Source organism: Trichomycterus rosablanca, chromosome 9, assembly GCF_030014385.1.
Source record: "Trichomycterus rosablanca isolate fTriRos1 chromosome 9, fTriRos1.hap1, whole genome shotgun sequence".
NCBI classification, from domain to species: Eukaryota; Metazoa; Chordata; class Actinopteri; order Siluriformes; family Trichomycteridae; genus Trichomycterus; species Trichomycterus rosablanca.
In genome coordinates this window covers 29731023-29756761 of record NC_085996.1, presented here as the reverse complement: position 1 = coordinate 29756761, position 25739 = coordinate 29731023, and the positions used below count along the sequence as shown (strand labels likewise).

Genomic DNA, 25739 nt, shown 5'->3' with positions numbered 1-25739 from the left:
CCCTGCTCTTAAGCCTTTTGTAGATTTTAGAAAATGTGATCATGTTGTCATGTCAAATAATCTAAGAGTAGTTGGAAATAAATGGTAGAAATCCCAGCTCTATCCATCAACAAGTTGCGAGTAGCCAAGAGCCAGAAGTGATGGATCTAAAAGCTTAATGTAAAAACCAAACTAAAGTGCCTCAGTGTAAAAAACCCACAGGCTATAAATACCCTAACAAGAACCCTAGTTAGAACTGTTATCTGTTATAAGAGAAAAAATACCATTACGCTAATGCCTAGTTCACACTACACGATTTTTGCCCTGATTTTCGCTTGCTGAACGGTCAGCGCTAGATTTGCCGGCTTGGGAGCAACTCTGTGTTCGCTCGGCGATCGAAACTCGGCCCTCAATCGCTGTGTGAACTACTCAACAACTCAATCCGAGCACTCGCTGACTGAAGATAAATATCTAGCTTGCTATATATCTGGATATGAGTCGGCCGACTGGCAATGAGTGCGGTGTCGAACAGCCAAAGAGAAGTCAATATACGAGGTGAGGGGGAAACACAGGGGAGGAGTTGTAAAAAGGTGGGGTGGGGCAGGGGCAGACACTCAAGTTTTACAGTATTTCTCACCTTAGCGTTCTTTACAAAACATAACACCAACTTTGCATTGAAATAATAAAAATATTTATTAACCTCCAACTTACTACAGAACAAACAATCTCAGTTTCATTTATTTTTCCTCTTTGATTTTACGCTGCACATCAGCGCACAAACTTTGATCGCTCACTACTTGTTGACGTGCATTTTTGGACATGGTATCATTAAACCCCTCGTCACTTCTCACGTTTGTTTTTGTGACAAAACGTAGTTTGAGAGACCAGAGAAGCTCGCCTCCGATTCCAGTTGGTGGTAGATGGTGTAGTGTGAAACCCCCTATCGCCGATCAGTCGTGTAGTGTGAAAACCACACCGACTTGAAAGACTCCCGATTACAAGAGATCCTGTTGTGTAGTGTGAACTGTACAGTGACCTGACGACTTGGAAAGTCGTGTATGTGTGAACTTGGCATAAGTTATTTTAATGCTAGTGTCATTGTTTAAAATCAGTTTTAATACATTTACCAGCTTGAAGCAGTTTCGGGTAGGCTGTGTGCATTATGAAAATAATTAGGTAAACAGAAAATGGCCCTGCTACTCAGAAGGTAATGTGTTTTAATCTCATTACATTTTAATTACATAGGCACAGTATAAAAACCCAGTACAGGACAAAATGTAAATACATTTGACGACTGTTTAATCTTGTTCCATGTCTCAAAGCAGAGTCTCTATCCCAGACTGCCGTACTAATTAATATGTAATTATAGTTATGTATTAAGTAAGGTTATAGTTTCATATCCGAATTAGTTCAAGACTTGGTACTCGATTCTAGTGCACTCATGCACAGTTTGACTCAAGTCAGCCGAGCAGTGTAAAAGCTCCATTCACACATCTTTACTAACCAATCACTGCTCTGACAGCTGGAGATAAAGAAAAAAAAAAGAGTTGTGTTCTCAAATGCATTTGCCTGCCCAATGCAAAGCACGTCTACACCATTTGGCGATATCGAATGCTTGAATTAATACTAGAGCAAAGAAGGTATTACTTTGTTCACTCCTGTAATCACTAGAAAACTCGCCTCATGCAAAATGCAATGCATGTAAGTAAGCTCTACAGTGATTTCTAATTTTAAGTGTAATGGAGTACACTAGGGTTAAAACATTACATTCCGACCTTTGGAAATCCATAAGGTGGTAGTATTGTTTTCCTGAACTGTAAAAGTTGGTGGTATTGTACAAAACACCATAATATTTGAAATCGTGCTGTTTTTATCATTCTGCTTTGTTGTGTTTGAATCCTGTTTGTTTAATCTCCACCCCTTCTCAACTGCTTTACTACCTACACCCATCCTGCACCATTGTGTTCTGTCTCCATCTGAACAACTTGCTGGCTCCCTTCCCAGTAAAATAAGCATGAGCTCTGACTAATTTTTCTCCTTGTTAAACTTGTATTTACAAGCCCATCAGTCAGAATGTTTCTCCCAGACCTTATTCAGATTAGCCGCTAATGTTTGCTTTGTTTTAAAAGTTTTGTTTAATGAGAGTGTTTTAAGAATCATTTCTTCCAGACTAGTTATTTATTGCACGGGTGGCGCAGTGGTAAATTATGCTATCCCGCTATGACTGGGATCCACGGTTCAAATTCATAGCGGTGCTATCGGCTGGTCGGGTGTCTGCATACAGACATGACTGTCTATGTCTGAGGGGCGACATATTGGCATCCTATTTGGGGTGTGTTACAGCATTGTGCCCATTGGTTCTGGGGAAACCAGACCAGCCGTGACCCTGACCAGGATGAAGTGGTTGTAAAGCATAAAAATGAGATTAAATGATATATTCTTTTGAGGGCAACATAGTCGGCTTCCTCCAGTTACCCTGTTTAGCTCTTACCTTCTGAACACATGCAGAAGGTGGCTTGGCTTCCATCAAAATGTTCTTAGATGTAAGTAGCTAAATAAGTCTGTGTAACCATTTATGTTTTTCAGTTTTCAGTTAATTTGACCAAATTAGTTCTGGGGCGGATAGCACAGTGATGCAGCAAGTAATGTTGGTGCTGCACATCTCCAGAGTACCAGGAAACTGAGTTCAAACCTTTCGGTCACTGTTCATGAACTCTGTATTCTTGCCACATTGCATGACTGTAGGTGGATTTGTTTCTCATGACACTTCCTGTAGGTTGGTGCCTTAAGTATATGTGTGTCTTCCCCTCGATTTTTTTCTTAGTTTTACTTCCTGTCTTGTGCTGAAGTGTTTCAAGGTGATAATGTGGTAATTTGGCATGTTCTTTTTGTGTCTGTGTTTTTTTTCTTATAAATTGAAAACATAGAGAAAACATATCATTTGTTTACTTCCACAACAACAGTGTATAATTTGGTTACTTCCACAGTGACTGTAGACGTAAAGTGTAAATGTGTTGCTATGGACTAGTGCCTTATTCGGGGGTGCATTCCCATCTTGTTTCCGGATTAGGCACTGAAACCAGTGCGGAAAGGATAAGGAGTGGTTTCTAAAAATGAAAAAATATTTGTCTAATATTCATAGTTGCCATAACATACTCCAGGGTGGTTCAGAGAACATTAGCATGTTTTTATCCAGTTTTACTGGCATTGGGAAGATTTCTTTAAATCTCACACTAAATAAAAAGCTGTTTAGGGATTAAGGAGATAAGTAAATGCTGGGTGTGTAATTTGTTTATATTATTTTTTATATATTTAAGTCCCAGTGTCCTTTAGATTTTTTTTAATTTGCTTTCAGTGCCTTTTAAAAAACAGGCAGAGCTCACATGCAGAGCTTAAGATATTCAAAAAAAAACTAATAGGCAAATATGAAGGATTTATTTGTGCTGTGATATCATCCAGCTATAAATTTTCAATCATTCAAGCAATAGGAATTTAATAAGACCATTTTCAAATCACAGTAAAATTGACCAAAATTGTCCCTTTCAATGGATGGGTTGTGTTATCTCTAACTATAAGTTCCGCCTGCTGTGCAGAGCTGTCTCAAGGGCCGTGTAAGTATGACTGTTGTGTGTTTTGAACTCTGGCCCAAACAAAACGCAGGTAGTGATGCACAGTTTCATTTCTGTATATTCCTAATGGAACAGCACATGAATCAAAATGAAGCAAAATGGCCAGTATAACTGTGATTGTAGTTTGTTTGATATGAAAAATTGTCAATATTAATTCAAAGGTAAAAGGGTCACGGTTCGCTGTAAAGCCACTTGATGGAATGGAATGGTCAAAAAGCTAAACAAAGTGAAAATTCAGCTGGAAGGTCCAGAAAGTTGTGATCCAATCTGAAGTTGTTATCTTTATGGGGTGGACTATATTCCCCTTTTCTGTTGCACAGTACCCTACCTAATGTGCTACTGTCCATTTCCAATTGCACAAGGATACCTATGAAAGTAGGAAGAGTTTGCTGAGGTGAGGCTTAGCAACGTTAAGAGCAAATATGCCATGGTAATTGTATCATATTAATGATCCCTTCAAAATGCATCACAGCCCTAGTTTAAGCACTTAGACCTGCCAGGGTTTATGGTAAAGAATGAATCAGGGTAAAATGCTTTGTTGTCGATGACTTATTGATCTTGGTTTATGTATGTATATGTAATATGTTGAATGCTATTTCATGTGCTATTTCAATTTCTTTAAGCTACATTTATAATTACTGTCTTGGATTACTGAACGAAAGACATTTTAATGCCAATCCAACTTGAATTGTATGCAGTCCAGATCTTATTGATAGACTGTATGTGCTTGTGCTGTACATAAGCTGTAACCAATCACTTGTTTGTAAGAGACGTTTGTGCTGATACAATATATGCACTGTTAATTTGGATAAAAATGTTTTCTTAAGGTGGTTTCTTGTGGTTTGCTACATTGTCATTGCACAATATCTATGATATACTCAAATTTTTTCATTTAGCACTGGACACTCAAATTGTTCTAAAGTAAAATTAGATAGATCTTCAAAAACAGGTCGTGTGGGTGCTACAGAGCACATGATTCATTCAAACCTGTTTGAACTTTACCCCTGAACATTCAATGTTTCTTTCTCTGCATGGGTTTCCATTGAGTCATCTGGGTCTCTTTCCTTATACAATACGCAGATGGGTAGTCTGGTGTGAATTAGTTCTAGGTGAATGTCTGAGTGTATAATGCCTTGCAATGGATTTGAGCACATCCACATTCCAGTTTTGCAGGTGCCGTTGGATCCACCACAACCCTATCAAAATTAAGCAGATACTTAAGACTAAAGATGATAAATTCAAGAAGCACTTCAAATAAATACATAAAGAACCATCAGCTGTGAGAGTGCTGTGAGGGTTAAAGAATCCAACATGAATGGAATGTGAGTGGCTTTTATCTCTTATTTGTACTGAGACAGTTTGTTCAATTAAAACCAGAATGGACAGTACAGTGGAGCAGTTCGTATTGTGGGTGTTACACAGCAGCATGTGTCCAAAGGACCTGGGTTTGAACCATTGCTCCCATCACTGTGAACTTGACATCTACTTTTCTTAAAAACAATCTGAAATGATGACCAGAGGACTTGTTTCCACTCACAAATCCCAGTTTCAATCTACAATTAAAGTGTTGTCCTTGTGTCTCCTTTTCTTAAAAAACAAAAGAAACACGTCATTAGGTATGACGAAGCTTTTTTTTAACTAAATTTTTACAATTCAATACAAGTTACATCACTTTTCTACATAGTCACCTTCTGATGCATTTTTCCCAGCGTCGTATCAACTTTTAATGCCATCAGCAAAAAATGTTTTTGGTTGAGCGTGTAGCCACTGATGCATCGCTGCCTTCACATCATCACATGAAAATCTTCTTCCCCTTAAAGCTTCTTTGAGTGTCTAAAAAGATAAAAATCAGATGGTGCTAAATCCGGATTATAAGCTCTCTCTTAGACACAAACAATTACTACTCCTCCCTCCTTTAGCGTACGCTTCCAGTGAAAATATAAGTGTGTGGAAACTTTTTGAACTCTTATTTCTGCAGTTTGTATAATAAATGCAGTTGCTGTAGCTGTAGCACCTGATACAGCAGTGCCACAATAAAGCCGATTGATTTTACTCATAAAATACCCCTTACACCCTACCAGGGTAATGTTTAATGTTTTTTATTCTATATTTTCTTTTCATTTTTATCAAGCTCTTTATCTTGGTCAGTGTTGTAGCGGGTCTGGTTCTACTGGGAAACACTGGGCGCAAGGCACGACCTCCATCTAACAGCATCAAGAGGCTGTTGAGGACTAAATGAAATCGAACAGTGTAGTGTTTGTAGTTAAGGGGTTTGTGACAAGCAACAGTGCCACTATGTGGTGACATTTATCGAGGTTTTTTGACACGCACGATTATTTAAAGTTATTTTGTTTCAGGGGTCGATAAGAAAGCAGCTCATAATTTCACTGTTTATAAAAATAGTTTTGTAATTGTTATATTTGTATTTAATGGACGGCAACAATTAACTGTAAATTTGAGAAGAGTGGATTATGTAACAGGCATGAGGTTTTATTTTAAACAGAATTTGTGGTGGAATTTCTTAAATTATAAATGTCGATTTGTCTATAAATAAAGTTGTTTTATAGTAAAAATATGGCAACTAATGTTTGCTACATTATATGTATTAAGTTGACCTGGTTTCAAACCTCTTCTTGAGAAAAATTTTTTTTTTTTCCAGTTGCAATTTTTTTTTTTATTCAGCTTGTTATGTCTGAGAAATGCATGTTACAGGCATGATTCCAAGAACATCCAAGACCAAGTGAAGTCGGTGGGAGCATCATGATATTGGGCTGGGGCGGCTCAGTGGGTAGCACTGTCACCTCACAGCAAGAAGGTCCTGGGTTCGGTCCTCAGAGTCCGGGTCTTTTCTGTGTGGAGTTTGCATGTTCTCCCTGTGTCTGCGTGGGTTTCCTCCGGGGGCTCCGGTTTCCTTCCACAGTCCATAGACATGCAGTTGGGTTAATTGGAGATACAAAATTGTCCATGAGTGTGTTTGATATTGAACTTGTGAACTGATGAATCTTGTGTAACGAGAAACTACCGTTTCTGTCATGAATGTAACCAAAGTGTGTAAAACATTGTGGACAATGTGGACGTTAAAATCATAATAAATAAATAAATAAATAAATAAATAGATAAATAAATTGGACTCGGTTCCTTTAATTTCAAACACTTGAACTGGGGATCGTGCCAGTCATTGCTAAAAACAGGCTTCAGACTCCCGACGTTTGTTAGTGAGGTTTAACTCTTAATAAAATAAATGACAGCTACTTCCAGCTGGTTTAATTAGAACTTCAGTATAATAATCAGTTATATTATACACTGTAACGTTTAGGCTTTGAATATTACAGTGAGTATGTTTACCAAACATTCTTGCTATTAACGAGGTTCTATTTAAATCCTTTAAAGTTTAAACTAATGAATTCACAGCAGCGTGGGAGAATGATTCAGAGTCGACTCCAAAATATCTGGAACCGAACAACTTCGCTTCAGTCAATCCGCCGTTCAGCCGAGCTTGACCGTCCTACGTCACCGAGTTTCACTTTTTGGGCGTGTCTTAAGGTATGAAATGATTGACACTGACTCGGACCAACCAGGATTCTGTAATGTTTGACGAGAACCAATGAGTAGCTAGTGTTCCATAAACAAATTTTTTGTTAAGCTTGGTGTTGTTTTCTGTTTTGAGATAGAAAAAAACTAGGTAGCGTAGCTTGTTGGTTGTTAGGAGTGATTATAAATATTAAAGTTAAACACTTGCAGTGTGAGGAAAAGTTCTGAAACGTGTGAGGCGAGAAAAGAAAAAATAGAACAGCGGGGAATGTAGCCGCTCACTTTTTCCGTTGAGGTTAGCTCGCAGTAGAGACTGGACAGTAGCGAGAGGAATTAGCAGCTCGCTAGCTATGCAGAGTCTCGGGTCGTTTAATGCTAACTAGCCGGTTAGCAAGAACACAGAGTCCTGTGCGCTTTGGGTGAACCTGCATTACTGTAGCTGTTGTTTTGAGAAATATTAATTCTGATAGTTGACTGCAAACCGGCGAAGTTGTCGAACTAGCGTGCTAGTAACCGAGCCAACATTGACGCTAACGCTAGCTTCACCACCCTTGTCCAACACGTTTAGGCATTTTACCAGCTGGACCGGATAAGTTGACGGTTGAGGTAATTATGCATTTCACATCTATAGTCTACATCATGTGTTTGGGTGTATTAAATGTATACAGTACAATAATGTATAGCAGGTACACTGACATCAAGCTGACTGGCAAACTCCCACACAGTTGTCATAAGGCTTGGTTGTGTGATGACATGTTATCTATATCAAAGTGCTAACATGATAAACATAAACGTATTATGTCCATTACATGCATAAGTGCCTTTGTGATTCACTGGTATGCTCTGTTTTAACATTATTCTTTAAAACTATATGTAGCTTAGTTATTATTTAGCAGTAGGGCTTGGGGACTTGACGTCACGCCCGGCTAAGGATCGCGGTCTCCCCTACCTACCTACCGACCTACCGACCTACCGACCTACCTACCGACCGACCGACCTACCTACCGACCTACCTACCGACCTACCTACCGACCGGGCCCTTCGCCTACTTAATACATGCTGTAGGAACAGCAGGCAGTGGACCAAGGTGTTAGGGTTTAAGTTTAATTTTGCAGCCTTTTTGGGACTGACATCACAACTCGGTGTACAGATCCAGAGTTTGCTCTAATGCGTTAAATTATCTTTAGACATTTTGATTTTAAACCATGCAATGAGTCACACTTGTATTTGTTATTGTGTCTTAACCACAGTAGTAACTCATACTCTTCATTGCAGCCAGCATCACATAAATCAAATTAATTTGGTGATGTGGATCACTAATCACTATATCATTCATATAAATGACTGTTAAGGGATGAGTGCAGACAGCCATCATGTAAGTGATTGATGTCTGTTCTTTGACACATTACATCAGGGTCTGTTTCATCCAAAGTTTTTAGCCTATGACGAAGATTTTCCAACTACATCATTTATAGGTGCATACACTTTTTAAAAAGGTGCTTTTTATAGTGTTTTTTTACAGACAGAAAATGGACTTTGTAAAAGCAGTATTTTAAGTTCACATGTGCAGGCTGCAGGTTGAAATCACTGGTATAATCTGGTTTGTTTGTTTATTAGGATTTTAACGTCATGTTTTACACTTTGGTTACATTCATGACAGAAACGGTAGTTACTCATTACACAAGGTTCATCAGTTCACAATGATATATTGAACACAGGCTTGGACAATTTTGTATCTCCAATTCACCTCACTTGCATGTCTTTGGACTGTGGGAGGAAACCGGAGCACCCGGAGTAAACCCACGCGGACACGGGGAGAACATGCAAACTCCACACAGAAAGGACCCGGACCGCCCCGGGATCAAACCCAGGACCTTTTTGCTGTGAGGCGACACTTAGCCACCGTGCCGCCCCCGTATACTCTGGTAACAAGCAAACTATCTGAATAATTTACCCTAAATGCAGGAATTTGGTGATCCCCATAGTGCTGAATAAATAATGGAATCTTCTAACCCAGCCAGGCATAAACAGTTTCATCTAGGAGCCACTATGTTATGCTCCATTGTGCCAGTGATCCCAAAGTAGTCATAGTAGTTTTTTGTCATACTTTTGTAAAATTGTATGTGTTGTTTTTATTACATTTGACTGGTGTTACAATTGGCTAAACACATACAGATAACTAAAAGGCTTGTTGGAATTTATTTTACAAGTTTTCATACTTTTTTTAATTTTATTATTTGCTAGTTGGTGTTTTGCTCATGGTGTTGGAAAGGTGGTTGAAAATATCCCAGTTGTTTCATTTGGTTAAGATCTAAAAAACTGTAAGAGTCATATTGTATTGTTTATATCATTTTTATACTTACTTTAGATTTCCTCCTTATGCCTAGCAATTTGCCCTGCACAGCATAACAGAGCCGCTCGTTTACTGTGGGTCAGATATTTAGGAGTACGCCACAAAAGAGTTGTCCACTTGTAAAGAATATAAAACACTGTTAAAATCATGGGCAGTTGCAGTCTTTGTGACTAATGCTCCTGACATCCGTGCCTTAATAGAAACCCTTTTTAATGCCATTTGGACCTTTTCTTTAACTGAAAGTGCTCGGTCTATTTATACATTCCATGAAGCATTTTGCTTAATTGTATAATGCAGTACACTAGTCTAAAAGCATCTGCACTTGTTTTTTCTTTCCATTTATTTATAACAAATAATACACGTCTGTAGTAGGGATGCAAATTTTGCCAATTCCTTGTAAACGTTAAGCAACAAGCACCTGAGTGTCCTTTAATATCAACAAGTCTTTATGCTTTATTGGTAAAAAGATGGCATTATGTAACAAACTTGTCAGTGATGTAGAACAGTAAGATAAACAAACACTATGCAGAAACTGTTCAGCGTTCAGAATGTAGATTTGGTAGTGAATAGTTAATTACAATCACTAACTAAACATGCATGTCTAATAATACAAATCCAGTTGTTATCATAAAGTTATGGCCAGTGATAGCTCAGTGGTTAAGGTACTGGACTAGTAAACAGAAGGTTGCCGGTTCAAGCCCCGCCACCACCAAGTTGCCACTGTTGGGTCCCTGAGCAAGGCCCTTAACCCTCAATTGCTCATCGTGTTCCGCTCTTTGTGTAAGTCGCTTTGGATAAAAGCATCTGCTAAATGCTGAAAATGTAAATGTATGCGTAACATCAGTGTTATTATACTGTAAGATAGTAAGCAGAGTTTTACCTTCATACTGCAACATGATGCAAAATAACCACATAATTTTTCTACACATAACATTACACACAGATTCACATATGCAGAGTTTAACATGTATTCAGACTCCTTAACACTTACTTTGAACTATTACGCACTAAAATAACAAATGAAAGCTGTTTAGTCATTCATAATTTGATGATACTAGCAGCAAACCTGCCTGGCTGTGGAAGAAAGCCCAGAATTTAATCCAGATGCCTCAGCAATCTCATCAAGACAATGACTCCCTGTGCTACTGCTTACAGACTTACAGGATGACCTGTTGAAGGCTGGGACAAATGTGTTGATGGCAACCATAACAAGATCACTTGATGTCTAAGGACTTAATGGCCGACGCATACCACACTTAACCGAGAAGAGTTTGGATAGCACTGCAAAGTTCTGGCTCACGGTTTTATAGAGTGATAATTCTAAACTAAAACTGTTTGGTCGTATGGCTCAGTGGTTTGTCTGGATCCCATGATAAAACATGGAGGTGGGTCAGTGATGATGTGAGAGTTTTTTTTGCAGCAGAAACTGGCGGTCTTGACTGTTTGACTGGCATCATAAATTTACCAAACTACCAATGCATTTTGAGGAGCATTGTAATGCCCACTATGGTGAAATTGAACCTTGTCTTCTCAGTCTTCAGATTTAAGTCCCATTGAAAGCTGTTGAACCTCTATGAGCTGAAACACTTTGCACAAGAAAAATGGTTGAAGATTAAAGAGGTGTCAGAACCTTGTTAGCACTTACCAAAATCAGGTGTTATAGATTATTAGGGCAAAAGGTTGTTCCGTCAGGTAGTAAGGCTGGGGGTTGAATAATAGACATTTATTAAGAGAACTAGATGTTTTCCATTTAAACTCAAAATGTCAACCTAAATTATCAAAATTGCTCATATATATTAATAAACATTGTTTATCTGTTTACTGATACTAGTTGTAGATTTTCATTCAGTTCTATACACATCAATATAATACCTTTTTAAGGTTAGAGGTATTAAATATTTCTCATTGCACCTGTATATAAAACATCTTACCCTCAGTGTTAACCAAAGCACGTCACCACCATCAACTCCCAGACCTATGTAAAATAGAGACCATAGATTGTATTTGACCTAAAATACACAGTAGACCCAAGTGTGTACTTAAAAATAGGGCTGGGTTGTGTCACAGTGTTTGTATAAAAAAAAAAAAAAAAAGAATAAACACGTGATCATTTAATGTACACTTTAGACAGTTTAAATGTACATAGTTTTACAACTTGGTTTTTCATGATAAGGTTATTATTAGCAAAAATACACTTTATCTGTTACATGTTGTAACTACTAAATCAATATATGAAGTTTTTTTTTTGACCCAAATGACATGTTTAGCTCTCATCAATGACCCAAAATTTGAGAAAACACAACAGTACATTCTGCATTGGTGGGTGTTTATACTGCTTTAAACCAGAGGTTTTTAAACAGGATTTGAAGCTGTGGGCATTTAATCACTTATGGGCACTAAACTCAAAACTGAATGCTCTCAGTATTTTTGTGGACTGTTTACTGGCAGGACACATTAGCGCCACATTAGACAACCTGAGCTGAAGTAAGCCTGCAATAATAAGGTAGCTCTTGTATAGTATGCACCTCACTAACAGTTTATCTTCTAATAACTGTTAAGCTTAAAAGCAGTCCAGCACAGACTTGTGTGTTTTACTCTTTTTAATGCTTTATGTCAAATTGTTTTTGTCCGAAGTCACTGGTTCTTCTGGCATTAACAGGCGTGTGAGAAAATTGGTTAGCGAGCGGCCTGGAGATGAGCTGGTTAATTTTTTTTATGCTGCTGCTATTCTAACTCATCCTGACAGAGAGAGCCCATAATAAGTGTGAAACAGGTACACTAATATTGGCTTAGGCTTCTTCATTTTTTTTTTTAGAATTTACTTTTATGGTTTCTAATACCTATTAACCATTATCTTTGGCACTATACACTTTTTTTTTTTACTTTTTCTAAACATGGAAATACCATATCCCAAAGGCATTGTAGCACACCCCAACGGTGTGCTATTGAAATTCAGATCTGGTGACTGATTTGGTAACTGGTTCTTGTCATGTAACCAGTTTGAGGGTAACTTGAGCTTTGAGACATGATGCATTCTCATGCAGCCGTTATAAGATGGCTAAGTTTTCATAAATTGCCATAAATTAGTGCACATGGTCAGCAACAATATTTAGGTAGAAAACTGATACATTTGTGTGTTTTAGGTTTGTTTTACTGCTTGCAATGATTGTAAAGAGTTATTAAAATAACTGTAGCCTTACAGTCAGCTTAAACCAGTTTGCTCATTGTCCTTTAGCCTGTTTTATTAACAAGGGGTCAACCTGCTGAACTGTTTTTTTGTTCTTTGCATCAACTGTTGAGAATTGTATGTGAAAATCCTAGGTGATCAGGTGTTTCTGACATACTCAAACCAGCCAGTCTGGCACCAACAACCATGCCAGTAATAAAGTCACTCAGAGCACAGTCGTTTTTATTATGTTTGACGGGAACAATAGCTGCTGTTATTGACTTGTGACGTAATTTTATGTGATGCACTGCTGCTACATTATTGTCTGATTGGATATTTCATCAATAAAGAGGTGTTTCACATGTTTCAAGTGACACATGAACATATATGTGTGTAAAATTGGATACTGCAGTTTTAATATAATGATCACCAAAAGAATTGTTCTTGTAAAAATAGTGGTTGAAATTGCAGTGTTTAGTTATTGATTAAGACCAGATTTAGGGTCCTAATCAGGATCTAGGTCTTTTAACATATAACAACAACCTATGCGCTCATTGTTGGAGTTCCAGGGCTTTCTGTCTGTCAACGCCTAGTGTAGGAATTTCAAATAATGACATGCATGATGATTAACTTTTGTAAGGTTTATCAGGTGCAGTACAGCCATTTTCTAAACTTTATTTCAGAACATATTCAGTTTGGTTGAAGGCCAGTGTTCCTATTAATGTTTTAGCTATTACAGTAAGTGAGGCATGTGGCAGTAAAAAGTTCCTTCCTCTGCTTGTGTCTGTGACTTTAAGAAATGAGCTAAAGCTACATAGCTTCCTGCCAGGCTAGACTTTTCTAATCCCTATTGGAGTGCTAAGGATGTGTACTCTTACATAAGAGCCAACAGTCTGAGAAAAGGCTAGTTTGCTGCTACTTCGTGTGATCCTTCCTAACTTTACCGGGCCATCATGTAGCCCAGCCCTCAACCTGAGGTGAGCATTGTTTTTCCACTGACCTGTGCACACCAGTCATGCAGGCCCTTCCGTGATGTTTTCCACCATGACAATAACTCACATTCTTTTCTTTAGAACAAGTTTCTTTATACTCCAGGTGAGGCAACCCTGCCAAAAAGCAGTTTTATTTTTTGACACAATTTATTTAATACTAGATAAAGACTAGATAAATGCAAATAAAAAGAAAGCAGCAATTTGTTAACTTTTTTCCTACAGGTATTTAAGTAAAAACGACATAAAAATACAGTTAAGCATATTTTACAACCCCATATCAGAAAAGGTTGGGACGGTATGAAAAATGCAAATGAAAGAAAAAGTGTCTCTTATGTTTACTTTCTTTTTTTTTTCTGTAAATGGGTTTGTGGGTGACAATTGTTAAATTTTGTAAATAAAATGAACATTGACAAAAGGCTCAGTTATTTTTGGGCAAGGATGGTCTGAGCTTCACCACTATGAGAAGAACAATTACAACAGTGTGGCTTCCTACTAAGTGTGTAGTCGTTAGAATAGTTGCGAGATTTCTCGTCTATGTCTTTCTTATCAGATTCATGCAACTGGGTCAAGGACATGTGACCTGACTGCAGGTCCAGAGTCTGTCCCAAACACTTCGCCCAGAGAAAATTTTAAATAAGACAGTCAATCTGTGGTCATAGTTTTAGGGTTTAGGAGGGAAAGTATGACTTATCAAATAGTTCATTTTAAATATTTATGATTTATTAAGTAGCTATATTATTTTGGTAGAGGCCTCTAAAAACCTTATAAATTCTGATTTGCATGTTGTAGGTAGGGTCTGGCTGATATATTGGCCATTAATTGTCCATTAATAACATGCAGTCAGGCTGCATACTGACACAAAACTTTTGTTTGTGATAGTAGTATGTTATAGTTTTATTATTCATGATTTAAGTTAAATGCCTTAAAAAAAGTTCACATGTGGCTGTACGCAACTGGTGCATATGCACTGAGGGTGGGTCAGTCTGTTTCAAATTGCTATTTTTACTCTGTACAGACTATAGATGTATTATTTTACCAATTATTTTCATTATTTTACCAATCACCCAGTTACTAACTTTTTTGTTTGTAACATTTTTAAACTTTGTGTTGTGGTAGGAATTAAATATCTATTTATTAGTATTTAGTTCCTATTCAAGTAAAACTGGGTTGGTTTTGGACTTATAAAGTTGTATTTTGAATTTTATTATCGAATATTTATTATGGGGATCATTTTAAATTTTTAGGTTGTGCCATGGTTTGCTTAAATTAGGCTTTCTGAACTAATGTGCTTGTGTTTAATTGAATTCTCTCCTTTTTCCTCTGCCTGTCTTTGTTTCAGGACTATGTCTTCAGCAGCCACCGCGCCCCCATCTGCGGATAGGGTGGACGGCTTCTCAAGAAAGTCAGTCCGAAAAGCCAAGCAAAAACGATCACAGAGCTCATCCCAGTTCAGATCTCAGGACAAACCCGTTGAGCTAGTGCAGCTGCCCCTGCTAAAAGGTATCAGTTTCTTCATTTCCATACTAATTCTTTTCATATAGTGTTTACATGTGCACTATTTGATTTTTCAGAATTATCTGTGTAATCAGCAACATTTGTTTTCGGAAACAAAATTAAGGGTTTGGCATAGCATATTCAAAGTTTTGACTTGAACCCATGTTGGATGCTCTTCCAGGGAAGAATCCCTCCACAGTGATGTAAAACATTTAAATATGGGAAGCATATGGATGCAGTTGCAGCCGAGCTAAAGTTAAGATTATTGCAGCAACTTCATTTTAATTTTTTTTATTTTATAGGGACCAGTTGTTGAATTTTTTTTTCAACAAATAAGTAATTTAAAACTGTATTTTATACAAGTTAATATGGCGGCATGTGTTCTGCAATCTGCAAATATATAAACAATTTTTGGGGCATGGCTGCATCCTGTGTGGTTTTTTTGTCTTCGAAAAAATATGCAGATGAAGTGTTTTAGTGGTTAAAATGGGTTTTGATACACATCAAGGATGCACCTCTGCTGAATTTGCAAAAGCTGCTTTCTTCTTTAACCAAATTCTTCTCTGTGAAGGAACAAAGAAACAAAGAACTATTCTTTTGATTTACTCAACTACTCTTTTTTCCATTCTTCAGATGTGTCTGTCCAGGAGCAGCCAGAGTTGTTTTTGAAAAAGCTGCAGCAATGCTGTACTCTCTTTGACTTTATGGACACACTCTCTGACCTCAAGATGAAGGAATACAAGCGCTCCTCTCTGAATGAGCTTGTGGATTATGTCACGGGTAGCCGGGGCTACCTCACTGAACAGACATACCCGGAAGTTGTCAAAATGGTTAGTGCTGCCATTCTATTAATTAGCAGTCTGATACCTGATGAGATCAGATATTAATTTTATATTTATTTAATACATAATACCTTTTTTTCATTAAATGACACATATGTGTTTAACATGGCATGTCTGGGGTGTGTTACTGAAATGCACCTAGTGATTCCAGGGAAACCGAACCCATCCTGATCCTGACCAGAGAAAAGAAGTAAAAAAAAAAGTGGGGAAAAAAAATTCTAAAGTAGTGCGATTGGCCTTGAGCGGGCAGTAAAAGGTTAGGATTACTGGCTATTAGGGACATTTGATAATAATAACCAAAAGGCAATGTATTATTAATTTAATATTATTAATATTCAGTTGCTAGGCTAGTTTACTGCCATAATCTACCCTAATGATCCCTAAATAAAAATCTGAATTGTTTTATAGTATACTCTACATGAAAAAAGAGACTGTTAATGACTTGTTTTAATGTTTTGTGTGTATTTACCAATACATTTTTTATATTTTATAATTTTATAGATGTAGCGATATGAGTTTTACATGACTGTAAATAGTAATTATACGGTTGCCGGTTCAAGCCCCACCACCGCAGAGTTGCCACTGTTGGGCCCCTGAGCGAGACCCTTAACCCTCAGTTGCTCAAATTGACAATTGTAAGTTGCTTTGGGAAAAAGTGTCTGCTAAATGCTGCAAATGAAAATAATAAGCACATTTTTATATTTATAGTGAGACAAGGTTAAAATATCTACATTATTTCTGTAAAAAAAAGGTAACAAACATAGCCACATTTGCAACAAATTTGCAACAAGAAGACATGCAGTCATACTACTGTACTTACTGATGCAAAACAGCTTCACTGTTGATTTTATTGTGTAATAGTTTTATTATTCTTTATTTAAAAATGATTTACTATTTTTTTAATTCTGTTTGGTTTAAAACTGCAGGGCTCTAAAGGCAGGTGGGTGTGCTGGTGTTTATGAGAAATTTGTAGCTCCAGTTCAAATCATTCATCAGCTGTCAAAAATTTATTTAAATGACCTTCACTATCCCATGGTATTAACTGAACGACTTCTCGGTTAATTATTAATATTCCTGATAAGATCTATATAATAATTTACTCAGTGCATGAAAAGTTAATCCAGTGTTCTTACAATGTGATTGAACACAGTTTAAATAAAACAATAATACGACAAAATTATGTATTTTTTTGGTCTAAATAATGCCAAGCAATGAGCATTTTCTTGTCTTTAGGAATAGATTGTTATAACTGAGGTACTCATGCTAACTTTTGCAAATGTTACTGGAATGCTGCTGCTTTGACCAAAAGCTTTAGCTTTTTGGTAAATTAAAATACCTCATATTGATGCAACAAAACCAAAACATCCAAAACCATTTAACTTGAAGTGCAGCTGAACTTTGAGTTGGAGTGAGGCAGAAATGGTGACCTCTGGTGTTCAGATGTTGGTGCATTACATTATTTAGATGAATCAATGGAATTTTGCAGTAGCTTTACACTGTTAAAAGAATAACAGGGATAAAGACGTTTGTAAAGGCTGTCTAGTAATCATTTTTATATGTTCTGTTTAGTGTGCAGTGGAAGTGCATTACTTGCAATCTAGTACTGTGTTACTGCATGTAAACCACTTCCTCTTTTTTTGTTTATTTATTTTTTACTGAAATCTTATGGACGCAAAAAATCTTTATGCATGTAACAATCATTAAAAGTCAAAACGGTATGGTTGGCCCACCGGGTGCTAACACAGACACACTTGGCTATGTCTGAAGTTCTGCAATTGCCTCATCTGCTAGCTGATCGATGACATCTGAGCAAAGCCTGGTAATAATGGAGACCAGGATGAAGTGGTGCTAAAACATGAAAAAAAGAGAAAAACTGAAAAAAAAAAAAAAAAAAAAAAAAAAAAAAAAAATGTAACTGTATGGGTGATATTGTACAATATATGTAAACTTAAATCATTTTAACAATTTTTTTTCATTTTGTATGCACCCTTATTTAGGAGTTGCCACAGCACATTATTTCAATTTTCTCTTGTATTCTTAGGTGTCCTGCAACATGTTCAGAACACTTCCGCCCAGTGACAGTAACGAGTTTGATCCAGAGGAGGATGAGCCCACGCTAGAGGCCTCATGGCCACACTTACAGGTAAAGGGGCATCAACGCCCCAGTTTTACTCTGCTTTATTGAACACACATTTGGACATCACACGATCAGCCCTGTTTGCTAAAAACATTATTGTGTGTAATAAATTGTAGTTACTATTAAAGCTTTGCTGTTAGCAGAGAGAGACTCTGGACTAACTGCTGCCTTTTCTTTACAGCTCGTCTATGAGTTCTTCATTCGCTTTTTGGAGAGTCAGGAGTTTCAGCCCAGCATTGCCAAAAAATACATTGACCAGAAATTTGTACTACAGGTGTGTGTGTGTGTGTGTGTGTGTGTGTGTGTGTGTGTGTGTGTGTGTGTGTGTGTGTGTGTGTGTGTGAACATTCTTTTCTCAGAAATGTATTGTTTGAACCGCTCATGGACAATTGATTCTTTTTTGAGTTTTCATAGTCCAACAAAATCCAACAAAAAATAAAGCCTTACTTTAGAAGTGTTTAAACATTTATTTAGGGGACAAAATGTTTCAGCATTTAACACAGATGTATCTGAGGTATTGTTAAAGCACTATTTTTTTTAGCATGTAGCCAGATTGCTAGTAGCTAAACTGTTAATTGTTTAATAATTTTACCTACAAAAGCTGCTGCTGAGGGGCTATGATAACCCAACTAACAACTGTGTTGAGAAGAAAAGCATTTTGGAACCCACAATGGGTGTAATTAGTCAAGTAAGTTACAGTAGCTGCCTTGTCACCTTGTACCAGAATGGCCATTTTTAAGAATTTTAAGAATGCTTTCTTAAACAAGATATTTCTGCCCACATGTTTGAGAGAAAAATTCAAGACACTAGCTTTTGATATGCTCAAACCATTCTGTCCGACACCAACAGCCATGCCAAGTCAGTCAGAACACATTTAACTACTCAACAATGTTTGATACAAAAATAAACTGAAGCTACATAGCACTGGCTGATTAAATAATGACATTATTGAGCAGTGACCAATAAGTGCAGGTGTCAACATTTCTAGGGTCTTTTTACGTATATAAATAAATGTTATAGTGTATATTAATTGTATAACTTGACCTGTTCACTAAGGTCATATGTATTGATTTTTATATTAGACAGTATGTAAGTCTATGATGAGGATGCTTGAAAGTCAGTCTTTCTCTGCACCGTCTGGTCTATACTGAAGTATTTCTGTGCATTGCTTTTTTTCAGCTTCTAGAGCTGTTTGACAGTGAGGACCCCCGTGAAAGGGACTGTCTAAAGACTGTCCTGCACAGAATCTATGGCAAGTTTCTTGGTCTCAGGGCCTTTATCCGCAAACAGATCAACAACATTTTTCTTGGGTAAGACAACCGTGATTAGTCTACTTTTTATAATAAATCAGATTATGTGAATTAAAAAAAAAAAAATGTTTTCTTTTTCTAAACTCTGTGCCCGCCTTCCTTTTCTTTGCTGGTCAAGATTTGTGTATGAAACAGAGCACTTCAACGGAGTGGCTGAGCTGCTGGAGATACTGGGAAGGTATGTAGCCGACTAGACTTCTGATATGAATGCGGGTGGCTCGGTGACTCAGTGGGTAGCACTGTCGCCTCACAGCAAGAAGGTCCTGGGTTCGATCCCATGGTGGAGCAGTCCAAGTCCTTTTTGTGTGGAATTTGCATGTTCTCTCCATGGGTTTCCCCTGGGGGCTCTGGTTTCCTACTACAGTCCAAAGACATGCAAGTGAGGTGAATTGGAGATACAAAATTGTCCATGACTGTGTTTGACATTACAACTTGTGAAATAATGAATCTTGTGTAACGAATAACCACCGTTTCTGTAATGAATGTAACCAAAGTGTGTAAAACATGACATTGAAAGCCCAATAAATAAGATATACAGTGCCTATAGAGAATCATCATACCATATCGAAATCCTTGCTTTTTGTCACATATACCATGAAATTTTCAACATGTGAATTTTCCCAGCTGGATTTATTCCATCATCTAAGTGAAAATTACATTTAAAAAATCTGATCAGTTATTATAATTTAATTACTAAAATACCTGGTTTGGATAAGTAATCAACCCCTTAGAGGAACAATTATAAACTTGTATTATTACTCAACCCCTTAGAGGAACCATTATAAACTTTTATTACAACGTGAATGTTTTAGAGGAAATGTGTGAATTGTAAGTTTTGATTTCAGGCTCTAAGACAAAAAAGAGACTCGTTAAAAGGGATATAAAGTTTTCTATAGGTATAAATGTACATTGTTCGCTTACTCTAAAAATTGTGTTGTTTCCTCCCCCCCCCCCAGTATCATCAATGGATTTGCACTTCCTCTAAAAGCTGAACATAAGCAGTTCCTGGTAAAAGTCTTACTGCCTCTGCATTCAGCAAAGAGCCTTTCCCTCTTCCATGCACAGGTATTTTTTGCTCTGGGCTTGCTTTGGCTCATTTACTGTTAAGTTTTTGTTCATCTGTTTATGCCTTGCTAGAGCTCACATGGTTACGTGGTGAAATGTTTAAAATAGTTGTTGGGTTTTTGCTTGCCTCTAACCTTGGCATTTTACTGCTTAGTTTTAAATGGTCTTGACTTTTTATTTGCCTTGAAACGTTTAGATGAAGGCCAAATCGAAATATTAGTCACCCAGGTTTTTATGTTGCCCATTATTAGGGGTTTAGTCTAGACTCTAGAGTATTTTGGATTTTGAATTATATATAGATTTATTTTAAATGAATCTATTTCGAGCCTCTGAATGATATGCATGTGTGTATTTATAGCTGACATCAGCATTGATGTCTGAAATCTTGAATTCTGTTTGTACTTTCCACATCATTATTGTTGATTCTATTAGGGATGCTCAGGTGGCACAGCGGTAAATTATGCTAGCCCACTACAGCTTGTGTCCAGGGTTCAAATCTCTAGCTGTGCTATCAGCCGGACAGGTGTGTATATACCGACATGATTGGCTATGTCTGGTGTGGAGGACATTGTGCCAAAGTGCCAATTTCAGAGAAAACTGAACCCAAATAAAATAATAAAACACTAAGCAGATTTGATTAAGAGGTTGTGGAAATTAACACCAGCTTTACTCTCCACAAACCATATGAACCAATGAATGTATAGATTCTCCTGATTGCGTGAGTGATAGAGTAAATGTAAATGTAGAGTGCTGAGTAAACATTCTGCTGTGTTCTTAAACTTTTCCAGTTGGCTTACTGTATTGTGCAGTTCTTAGAGAAAGACCCCACGCTAACAGAACCTGTAAGTGACCTCTTGCCTTTACAGCTTTTTGTTTTGGTCTTACTAGTTTTATGTTACATTTTGCTGATTACATGTGGAACTTTTCAGGTGATAAGAGGCTTGTTAAAGTTCTGGCCAAAAACCTGCAGTCAAAAAGAGGTATGTTCTTTTTACCCCGGCATGCCTTTTAGTTTAATCTGTTTCATCTTTCTTGCAATATTAGCTCTGTTTTTTAGAACACTTTCTGCTTGTAATGCTGCAGTTATGAAAATGCTTTCTACTAGTACAGAAATATATCTCGGGCACTTGCTTATTGAATTGCTTTCCCTTGACATTTACCATGAGCTTAGTGAGGGCTTGGATGAGATTTTCTCATCACTTATATAATTACCAGTTTGGAACCTTGATGCTCAGTTGGCTTTATATTTAATACTGGAGCTGTTAGCTGTTATGTAAAACCTCAGTATACATCCTAACAGTCTGGAGAGAAAAACAACTCGGATGCCCTTAAATAGGTTCACTGCATTGCTAATTTAATCTAACCCATTACCTGGCTGATAAAATAGCATGATAAATAGCATCATTAGGTAATTAAATTAAATCAGTTGTAGCAATACGTATGATATTTATTGTTGGTCAAGACCTTTGGACTTATTTAACTTTTTTGTGTTGCATTTTTATTAATAAACTGTATAGTGTCAGTTATTATTTTGCTAATTAAAGCCTGTCCTTCATGAAATGTATGTGCAGTGCAATAAATAAAACACACATTTGTTGGCTAACATTTCCTAACCTTGACGGACCTCCTACTGACCACTTTGTGACTCTGTGAAACTGAGCTTCTACTTCAGTTTTAACATTAACAATTACCTTTGAGAAATGCAGTTACCTTGTATTTTCAACTATCATAAATTATTTAATTATATATTATTTGTATACCAGTCATTAACTACCCAACTTCTGATTTGCTGGAAAAATGGAATATACTAGAAAGAAAAAAACACTGTTCTGTTAATTTCAAATGACAACAATGTAAAACCCAATGAAACATTTACTAATAAACTGGCAGACTAATTTTGTTGCATTACAGTTTGTCATTTGTGTGCATGGCAATCATACTGTGGCCCAAGTGAATTCTTGTTTGCAGTGATGTCCTGTTTGAAGCGAACACTATTTTTGAAAGTCTTTTGGTCTGTTGTAGGTAATGTTTCTTGGTGAGCTGGAGGAAATTCTTGACGTGATTGAACCCACACAGTTCGTGAAGGTCCTGGAACCTCTGTTCAAGCAAATTTCAAGATGTGTATCCAGCCCTCACTTTCAGGTCTCTGCACTACTCACACAAATGCATTTAATGTATAGCATTTACCTAACCTCCTGCTTTCTCTTTTCATAGAATATAAGTAATGTAGATGTTTACTAAAGAGTAGCATTTCTTTCCCTATCTCGCTCTGTGGTAGGTGGCTGAGCGAGCCTTGTACTACTGGAACAATGAATACATCATGAGTCTGATAGAGGAGAACTCCAATGTCATTTTGCCAATCATGTTTGCCAGTCTCTACAGGATCTCCAAAGACCACTGGAATCCGTAAGTGCACCCTAAACTTAACATTTTCCTACAAAGAAAATTTATTTTTGTTAAAAGTCCAATTTTGTGTTAAAGTTTGATCAAAAAGGAAATTATGGGGATACCATAGTGTCATTTTCAACACACACGCCTGGTAACTGTTTTATATTATGATAATTAATATATGTAGAAAAAAAGTATCGTATGTTTATCTCTGACACAGAGCAAGTGGCTTGAAGATGGAATATAAGAATTAAGTCATATTGGTATATGTACTCTTTACATGCAGATACTTGAGGAGTATAACTATAAAAACAATTTTATAAAATTTATAATGTAGTGCAGTAATGTAGAAAAGAAAACTGGAAAAATATACCTAACAATCACTATGCTTGGTGGATCATACTGTGTGTAATAAATGCAGTGAACCTAATCTCTTGTAGTCAATATTGATATGGTAATGATTTATCATGTCATTTGGATTTGTAATGATTTTTGGTCATTGTCATCATTGTAACTGTGATCAAATTAAAACCCTGACATCACTACTGACTCATTAGATGTATTAATTCCTTTTAAAATCACTTTTGTTTCTTTCTCTAGAGCAATATCTGCTTTAATCTACAATGTGCTTAAAGCATTCATGGAGATGAACAGCGCGCTGTTTGACGAACTTGCTGCAACTTACAAATCAGATCGTCAGAGGTAGAGTACCCACATCTTGAATTCCATAGGAGCTAAATATAAACATCAAGGTTTCAAGATTAATTTCAGCAATTACCTGTGTGCTTTGTCTAAGGGAAAAGAAGAAGGAGAAGGAGCGGGAGGACCTGTGGCGAAAGCTGGAAGAGCTGGAGCTGAGGCGGGGAGTGGAGAACAGTGACGGCATCATTCCTACCTAAAGTGGGTGTGGCCCCCCCACCTCAACACCTGGCTCCAACCAATGGTTCTGATTTCTGTCACAGGGACTTCAAATCCTCGGGCTGCATACTTTACTGTACACTCCTATATTCATTTAGCCCCCCCTTCTCCCAATGACACTGTAAAATGCCCTTCCATTCTAGTTTCTTTTTATAAGAATATTTTGCTGAAAGAATAGACAATAAAGCTGAAAAGGACAACAGGAGATGTGTACTGTAGGGAAAAAGACTATACAATATCCATGCTGTTTCAAAATCCCACATAATCAACCTTGGGATGCATTTTGAAAGGTTTTTCTAAGAAGAGGAGTATCGTTGTCTTAATGACGCCCCGTAGTGCAATGATTGTCTGTGTCGTGTCATTCAGTCTTGTGACACCTTCCTTCTTTGTCCCAGTCCTTTTTTACATAAAACTTTTTCAGGGAAGGACTTGATGGCACATGATATGTGTTTTTAAAAGGTGCGGCTACTGTACCCTAGACTTAACACAGACAATAGCCAAACAAGCAAGGGTGCGGAGAAAAAAAAGCTCTCCCCTGTTTTTTTGATGCGTGTTCAGTTGCCAGTCTGGCATTGGTACCCTTAATAAGCTTTAAAAGCGTCAGGAATTCGTTGGCTCCAGCCTTTGACGTTATCTCACAGAAGTATTTTTTTCTGTAACAGTACTTCCTTTGCTTATCAAGAACTATGCTGCAATTCAAGAATGTCTTCAGAGATGACATTTTTTCACACCCTGGACTTTGTTTTACCTTTCCTGTAATGCAGTGTTCAGAACTTGATTCAGTGTTTTTAAGTGATTTGTTTTAACTTCTTACCTTCAAACTTTTAGCCATGAGCAACTTTGTCTCCTGCTCTTATTTTTGGTTGGTTGGATGCCTAATGATTTAGGTAGAGCTAGATGAATTTCCAAAATTTCCAAAAGATTTTGCAGGAGGAAAACCTGTATATACAGCCTTTAAAAAAAAATGCTGATACAGGTCTTACTTCTACTCAGAAATATGAGTCGGGATGGCGGGTTAAGATGAAAGCACTTCGAATTAGTTAATTTGTTGTGTTCACAGGACTCGATATCCGTTTGTTTTTATTTTGTCTTATTTTAAATCCAAATCATGGGTGTGGATTTTACATATAAGGAAGGTGTATTTTTTAGGCCTGATGTTTCTCTTTCTCTGTGGGCCTTTTCCTTTCCCTTTCATCAATATTGTGTTTTTTTTAATGGCCCAACTGTTTGTTGAAATCCAAAAGAAAGGGTTTTATGAATAGAATAAATCTTAATTATTTTAAAAAATACAGAGCTATTAAATAAACTTGTTTTGTGATAAAACTTGTGATTTTTTTTTTAAGATTAGATGTAATGTGGTGCTTTTATTTATTTACTTTTCAGTAACAGTTTTCTCTTAAGAATAGTTCCTGTGTAGTTGTCTAATCAGAAACAGTGACCTCAGAACAGGAGCATTCCACAGCCAGGGTACCAATACACCACAGGGCATTACTCTCACACATTTGAAACAATTCAGAGTGGCCAGTCCAGCATGATGTGGAAACTCGTGGTTTAAACCTAGCCTTTCAAGAATTTGGTGCTAAGCATCACCCACATTTCTCAAGGTTAAAAATGTTCTAATAGAGACAGGAGCTATCGCATCTAGGTGTAAGACTGTGTGTTCGTACTATGAATGACTGGCACCCTGTCCAGGTTATAATCCCATCTTAAATCCAGTATCCAATTACTTTTGTCCAAGGTAAGAAGCTCTATATAGTCCTAATAGCATGTAGTCTGACTTGCATTAGGTCTGCAGTAGGAAATGACTTTACTGTCTTGCAGGTTTCATTTGTGAACTGAGGAGAATTTACACATCCTGTCTTTAAACAGATTCAGGATTTCAGAATGGTAACATCTGGAGCACCGTTTCTCTTCGATACTCGTCATCAAGTAAAA

At 37.1% G+C, this 25739-nt stretch overlaps 1 protein-coding gene across 1 annotated transcript; it reads left to right on the top strand.

Annotated features, from left to right (window-relative positions):
• Nucleotides 1-7300: 7300 nt before the first annotated feature.
• On the top strand, nt 7301-25127 carry ppp2r5ea (protein phosphatase 2, regulatory subunit B', epsilon isoform a). The gene is made up of 14 exons (XM_063002201.1): nt 7301-7745; nt 14990-15150; nt 15778-15974; nt 18028-18129; nt 18305-18397; nt 19303-19433; nt 19552-19611; nt 20390-20498; nt 21287-21340; nt 21428-21478; nt 22521-22640; nt 22777-22904; nt 23487-23588; nt 23683-25127. The coding sequence occupies exons 2-14, from the start codon at nt 14994-14996 to the stop codon at nt 23783-23785; spliced, it is 1407 nt and encodes a 468-aa protein (XP_062858271.1). The 5' UTR covers nt 7301-7745; nt 14990-14993; the 3' UTR covers nt 23786-25127.
• The last annotated feature ends 612 nt before the right edge of the window (nt 25128-25739 follow it).

Excerpts from the sequence above, each read along its gene's own strand:
- ppp2r5ea (XM_063002201.1), top strand. The coding sequence starts at position 14,994 with ATGTCTTCAGCAGCCACCGCGCCCCCATCTGCGGATAGGGTGGACGGC. Across the intron at positions 19,612-20,389 it reads CTGCTGGAGATACTGGGAAG|TATCATCAATGGATTTGCAC; the intron begins GTATGTAGCCGA and ends CCCCCCCCCCAG. Across the intron at positions 22,905-23,486 it reads TCCAAAGACCACTGGAATCC|AGCAATATCTGCTTTAATCT; the intron begins GTAAGTGCACCC and ends TTCTTTCTCTAG.